The sequence below is a fragment of the Eurosta solidaginis genome, chromosome 1 (genome assembly GCF_040869045.1).
Source record: "Eurosta solidaginis isolate ZX-2024a chromosome 1, ASM4086904v1, whole genome shotgun sequence".
NCBI classification, from domain to species: domain Eukaryota; kingdom Metazoa; phylum Arthropoda; class Insecta; order Diptera; family Tephritidae; genus Eurosta; species Eurosta solidaginis.
The window spans coordinates 97377926-97385230 of NC_090319.1; the positions used below are offsets into that span (position 1 = coordinate 97377926).

Here is a 7305-nt window from a genome sequence, read left to right on the forward strand (position 1 = left end):
ACTAAGTAGAAATTTTGTATTTTTAGTCCTCATCTTTTTCTCAATTGAGTGTAGGAAATATTAGAAATTTCAAAAAGATGAATCTAAATTTGGTGTTTTGAAACCCAGTACTTGAGAGGTTTCATATTGTATTTTGCATGAAGATAAGGTTAAATAAGTAGTATTCAGTGTTACTGCATGTCTATTTCATGCCATTGGTTTTAAGTCAGTGCAGTAGCAAATCGAAAAATAAGATTCGGCATAATAAAAATAAGTAATTCCTTTTAACAGTGCGACAATAAAATTTATTAAAAAAAAAAATAATAGTGCCGTTAGGTTTGCTAACAATATTATTAGGGTATTCTCTCTCTAAAAACCATAGAGTGAGATTAAAAAAACAAAAGAGAGATTATTGCCCTTATATTTAGTACAGGAAATTTTTTACGGTTTCGTTTTTCGCTTTAATAATCCCTGTAGATGTATGCTTTGGATGAATCGCTTGGGTGTGGGACATACCAAAACAAAGAATCTCTTTGCATGTAATCGGCACTTCTCCAAAAAAATGAAAATGGACCGAAAACTATTTCCAGAAGCTGTTCCGGACCAAAATCTGCCAACAAATGTGCCTGATCCCAGTGCTTTGTCTGAAAATATAGATCCTAATTCTATCGTGGAGTTAGGAACTGAGGAGTTTGATCCAATTTTCGATAGTTCACAATTATTTAATGAAGCAAGCAACTTATATTTACTTGCTGCCGTGGCAGAAGAAAGCCAGGAGGAAATAGATTTATTGGAAACCGAAATACAACTTGATAATGATTATTTAGCAATAGAGCCAATGGTTGTACAGAGGGGAAGTCAAACAAATTTAAGCTTAACCTCTGGAGCAGACAGAGAAAAGAGACTCGAGGAACAGAATTTAAAATTGAAGACCGCCCTTGAAGAAAAGGATAGGAATATCATATATTTAAAGTACCAATTAGCAGAGATGGCCACCAAAGTAAACAATTTGAAAAAAGAGTTATCGGATTTGGAGGAGGGTTTCGATTCCGTCCGTAACTTGTGTAGCAATCTTCCTCCGGCTATAAGTTCAGTGGTACAAAATTCCTTTAAAAATGACAGTCGCAACCCAAAAGGTCGTAGATACGACAGTTATTTCAAAACATTGGCTTTAGGTGTATTCTTTATTTCCCCATTAGCTTATAGACACCTTAAGCCTCTCCTCAGGTTTCCAACAGAAAGAACTTTAGAAGAGTTCGTTTCGGAATGGCCACGGGATCCAGGCTGTAGTAATAGTACCCTTAAATGTTTAGAATTAAGAGCCCGTGGCTTTACTCAGAACCAAAAGTTCGTGTCAATTTTGTGCGATGAAATGGCACTAAAGAGCCACATGCAATATCTTCCCAAATTTGATAAAATTGTAGGTTTAGAGGACTATGGCGATGAGAATCGCACCAGTCGAATAGGTAATAGCGCATTTGCTCTTATGGTCCAAGGTATTGGCGGAGAGCCTTGGTCTCATCCTTTAGCCTATTTTATTGTTCATAACTCTTGCGACGGGGATGTTGTCAAGAAATACATTTTTGAGGACATTACCCAACTGCAAAATATCGGTTTAATACCTTGCCATTTTGTTAGTGATCAGGGATCAAATTTTAAACATTTAGCTAATGCCTTAGGTGTATCTGAAGAACGTCCCTATTTTCAAGTAAATGGCAAGGATATACATTTCTTCAACGACTGTCCCCACTTATTAAAAAATACGCGGAATTGTCTACAAAATTCCAAAAATCGGATAAGTTTTAAGTCTCGCCCTATAAATTGGTCCGATATTGTTCACTTTTAAGGTAAAGACTCCCAGAACCCTATTCGTTGTGCCCCAAAACTGACGGATGCACACATTAATCCCAACAATTTTCAGAAGATGAGCGTTAAGCTAGCTGGCCAGGTTTTCAGCGACACAGTTGCTTCTGGCATGTTTTCCATGTATAGCTCCGGTAGTTTGGCTTCCCCCTCTACAAGCTATTTCAACACCGCGGAATATCTTTTATTTATAAATAAATTATTTGATATTTTCAACAGTAGAAATTGTGATGCTATTTTGCCTTGGAAAAAAGTTTTCTCGGCCAGCCCCGAACAAATTGAATTTTTGCGTGAAGCTGTAGGTCTCTTAAAAACCATTAAAGTTTTAGATGAAAATGGGACGGACATAACCAATAAGTTTAGGTATATCAAGGGTTGGATAATAAATATTAGTAGCATGCTCCGACTGTGGCGATTTTTATCACAATCAGGTTTCACTTATCTGCAGACTAGACGTCTTTGTCAAGACAGCTTGGAAAATTATTTTGGGCAAATAAGAAGAGGAGGTGGCAGAAGTGTTCGGATAACACCTTATATGTTTTGCAATTTATTTAAAAAGTCTTGGGGTTTGCGATACACAAATGTAGTCATTCGTGGTTACTGTGAGCCCGTTTCTCAACATGAAACTTTTTCTCCTGAACAGCTCAATAATATAATGCAAAGTGTGTGCAATGACAATATAGTTCAGGATTTGTCATGGCAGGAGTTTCAAGGTCTTCCCCGACCAGAGCATGCATTTCACAGTCTAAGAGTTCAAGAGCACTCTGATATAGAAGATTTGGAAGTAGAGTTCCTTAAATCAAATGCCCTTGCCTACTTCTGCGGCATCTCTATTTGAAAATTTTCAAAACGCATACGTGCTCCCAACCCTTACAGTTTTTAGATGAAAATGACGCTTCATATGATTTATTTTTCATTCAGCAAAGGCAAATCGATAGATGTAATTTAGTTAAGCCACCGCAAGAATTCATGGACTACATTAAAGAGCTAGAAAGTATGTTTCTTAGGGAATTTGATTCGGTTTGCCACAGAATTGGTGTAGGCCAACTTTTATTTGATAAAATGAAACATGTTCGACCCTATCTCTGCTGTGTAAATTGTAAAAGCGACATAGTTCTAGGTTTATTTGTTCGGATTAGAATTTTCTTCCATCTCAAATTTTTTAATAGAGATCTAAGCAACCCAGATTTTAAAAACAAAATATTGTGTGTTTCGCACTTGTAGATTTTTTTTCGGCAAATAGTATCAAAATTGTTTTTCCAAGATTCGATTTAAAATTTCCGACAACTATTATCCTTTTAGCTTTCAGTAGTTTACAGTTTTTGTTTAAGCACTCGGGTCAGATTTGGCAAAAATCTTTGTAAATATGTAAATAAAACTTATACTTTTAAGCTATTTCATGTGAATGAATTCTGTGATATTTTATGTTGTTTATTTAAATTTTATTTTATTTATTATAATTCATTGAATTGTTTTTATTTTATAACTTGATTTTATTTTTATTTGCATTATTTTGTATAATTTTATGTTCGCTTTTTTATGATTTTTGTACAAATTTACGTATATGGGTGATATAGGCCTACTGGGGAACCGAGCACCCAAAACTAACTTCTGTAACGCGCCATATGCATACCTCCGGGGTGCTGTGGAAAGTGCAAAGTAAAGCTTTATTTAATTTTTTTGTGTTGATTTGAATGATTTTTGCTTTCAAAACATCATTTTAAATATATTGGCATTATCTTTTTTGATATATTAAATTTTCTGTTTGGTTTGTTACTATAATTCTAATAAATCTTTATATTTTTCTTATATTTATCTATTTATTTACTTTTCTACTTACATTATTCAAAACTAAGGCATACAAAATTTCATTATTACGATACCCGTTGAATTCTATAAGGAACTACAAAATCCCCAAAATTTATCAAAAAATCCCCAATTTTACTTTCCTTGGATGTGGCACCAATCACCAATGTTATAAAAAATGTGCATTTTGACAGCGCTCTCTCGAAACAAAGAGTTGCAAATCCATTCATCTATGATTTGGCGCAGCAACACTCATTGTGTGCTTCGCTCGCAATGTTGACGAATGTTATTAGCAAGCAACAAGCAAAGATCGTTTGTTAATTTTTCAATGCGCACAAGCGAAAAATATTTAATGTTGACCAACCCTTTTGCGCAAATACAATGTATTTAATTGTATAAACCTTTTGGTTCCCATTTTGCGCATTAAAAATATAATAACAAACGATCTTGTATTGTTGCTTGCTAATAAGCGAATGAACTAACCAAACCGATGCATCAAGTGCTGTGCGCGACTATCGCGCTCTCACTTACACATCTGCATTACCAAAATGCCGATGCCTGAACTAAATGCCGATGCCTGTCCTAAAGGTATGCAATTGTGATTGGGGTAGTGTCGCTCACACATACAAGCGCATGGGGTATGAGAGAAGCTATACAAATTATACATCTGTAGTTGTAGCTGAGAAATTTATAACTAACTAAGTAAATTCTGGAAGCACCTAGAAGATGCCACGAGGAAATCACAGAGTATAAAAGCATCAGCGGTAGAGGCGCTATGAGCAGTTTTCAGTTAAGCACGCTATCTGTCGGGCAATAGATCAATTTCATTTAAGCTATCAGTCACTTTGGTTATTAAGCAAGCTAGTTGCAAAGTATAAGTGTTATTGTGAAGTACTTTAATAAAGGCCATTTTTCCATTATTCAATACTGGAGTTATTTATTCAACAGTTTAGTGATTCGAAGTTAGCAGAAGATTGCAAATAAGAGGATTTGCAGTAACTTCGTTACGATATGAAAAATTTTTTAGTAAGTCATGAAAAAAACCTTAAAAAAAGTCAAAAAAATAAAATTTCGCAGGCTCGAAAATTATTTTTTTGGGTATGTGTAGTGGACATTTTTTTCCTGAGCCCAAATCCTATCGAAAAATCGATGGCACGATATCGGTTAACTTTCATCCATACAAATCGACCCACCCTAATATACATATATTATTTCTAGAAAAAATGTTATGCTTTATATGTAAACACCTATGAAATTTCAAGCTTCTAGTTGTTAAAATGTTGAAGAAATTACGTTAAATCTTTTATCTGAACAATCGGTTGTATGGAATATATAATATATATATGACCGATATTGACGATTTTTTCAGACCATAACGTACCACATCAGTTTAAGCATCTTGTGAAATTTAAAGCTTCTAGCTATTAAAATTAGCAAACAATTACCTTAAACCTCCTATCTGAACAATCAGTTGTATGGGATATACATATGTACATTATATATATGACCCAACTTGAAACAATTTTCAGACAACAATGTGCGCCTTATATGAGGAATAAATGACAAAAACCGATCTTTTTCGAAAAATCGGTTGTATGGGGGATATATGCTATAGTGGTCCGATCCTGAAGCTTTACTGCTTCCAAAGTAAATGATTCATGCATTCCCACAGAATGTGTCTGTATGTGTCTCTTTGCATCTTGTTGCACTATACTTGTTGTATACAGAGAGAGGCACTTTGTCCTCTTCGCATGAACTGATTGTTTTGCTCATGTAGGTGAATTATTATGCAACGGGAGGCGTGCGTATCCTGGTGTAAATTCTACTGCGACAGCCCTCAGGTTTAATATCCTTCAAATATGCCGGAATTTTCCGTTCTGTGCATGTCAGGCTAACACTCCAACTATTAGGAGTGATACTTCGGTCGGATCTAGAAGCAGCAAGTGGCTTAAGTGCTAGAAAGCTTCTAATATTTGCCAAGAGGACGGAGTTATTTTATAACATAGGTTCTCGTCTTTGATAGGGTTAAACAAACTTCTGGTAGCACTATGGAATCATTCAGTCTATGTGAGACCCTCACGGAATGGCCACTTTAACTCAACCTCACCTTTGTAGGAATTTTGAATGCGGAGTTTCAAAGAATTTCATTGTATAATGGCAGTGCCGGAAGATTGCTGCAGTAACATCAGGTATTGTATTCTAAACTCTTCCATATGCATCCCATAGTCCAAACCCCTTTGCAAATAAGTGCTCGTCCTTATTCATCCGCATATGTTGAGTTCAGCAGCGAATCAGCACAAGTTAGTTAACCAAAAAATGTTATAAAGTAGTTTTTAATTTTTATAAAATTGCAGTTTCTGTTCGGAGGTCACAATAATTGCTTTCATATATTACTTCCCACACACAATCCCTTAAACTAAATCAGTTAAATTATTCAGTTCAACCACAGACAAACAGGTAAAATAAACAGGGTGACAGACCAACCCCAACAAATATAATTGCATGTGAAAAATTACTTTAGAATGATTGAGTTTTTCTGATTTATGCACCCACAAAAAAGTGTTTTTGTTTTTAATGCGAAAAAATGTGTTTATGCTTTTTACATATCCCCGTTTTGTATTCTTCCTCTACTCATGTACAATTTGGTTTAATTCATTCATTCCAATATACCCTAAGCTTATATATATTTCGAGCCTATGCAGAGTCGGACTATACATACCGCGGCATGGGCAATTACTTAAGGCTTCCGCATCACTGAAAGAACTATATTCAATATTGTTAAAAGCATCACCTAAATATGGGGTCACAAAAATGGCGTCTTTATATGTGTATTTAATCTATCAGATCCGGCAGACGTTGTTCTGCCCTAACTTTGGTCTATCTGCAGACGTTTTAAGAAGAGTTTATTACTCTCCATCCCCCTTTTTCCTGTTCTTTTATCCATTCCTCCATCTGCCTCTCTCTTTCGATGCGTATCTTTCTGCCGCTACGTCTTTTCCGTCACTTATTTACCGCTCTTTCTCCGTCTCTATTTTATCTTATCTCTAGTTCTTATTCTTCTCAATCCCTTATTCCCAGTTCCAGTTTCAGTCCCAGCCAAAAATTCCCAGTCCCAGTCCTAGTCCCAGTCCGAGTGAAATCTCCAGTATCTCCCCCAGTCGCAGTCGGTCCCTGCTCCATTTCCCGGAAAACAGTGTCATAAATACTAATCTAGAAAAAGGGCTACATATATGTATGTGACCCGGTGGCTTATGACTCAAAACAAGAAATTGCGAGAAACAGCTGTTAAAGATAAACAATGCATCCCCCAGCGGGTTAGCTTCTCCAAACCCAATTGTCAACCTCACCTATCCGCGGCAAATCCTGTTTCACTAGCAGACGAGGCTCTGGCGACCCCAAGCTCCTCTTGGAACTTGGGGTGGGGAGGGAGGTAATGGCCTGAAGGTTAAATGTGGCCACATAAATCGTTCCCGAGATGGTCGGGCTAGCACTTTGGTGGTGCTGTGGTACCGGATCGTACCTGATCTGTATCCGGCAAGGGACCGTCACATCGATAACACTCCCCAAAGCCTTCGGGGAGCACCCTTATCGCTACAACAACAATAACATAAACAATGCATTTCTTCAGTTTCTTAGTCATAGTCCTTTTTTTTAATC

General features: G+C 36.3%; 1 protein-coding gene across 1 annotated transcript; it reads left to right on the forward strand.

The window, feature by feature from the left end:
• Positions 1-547: 547 nt before the first annotated feature.
• On the forward strand, positions 548-1825 carry LOC137237396 (uncharacterized). Its single transcript, XM_067760971.1, has one exon. It carries the CDS (start codon positions 548-550, stop codon positions 1823-1825), a length of 1278 nt encoding a protein of 425 aa, XP_067617072.1.
• Positions 1826-7305: the final 5480 nt, after the last annotated feature.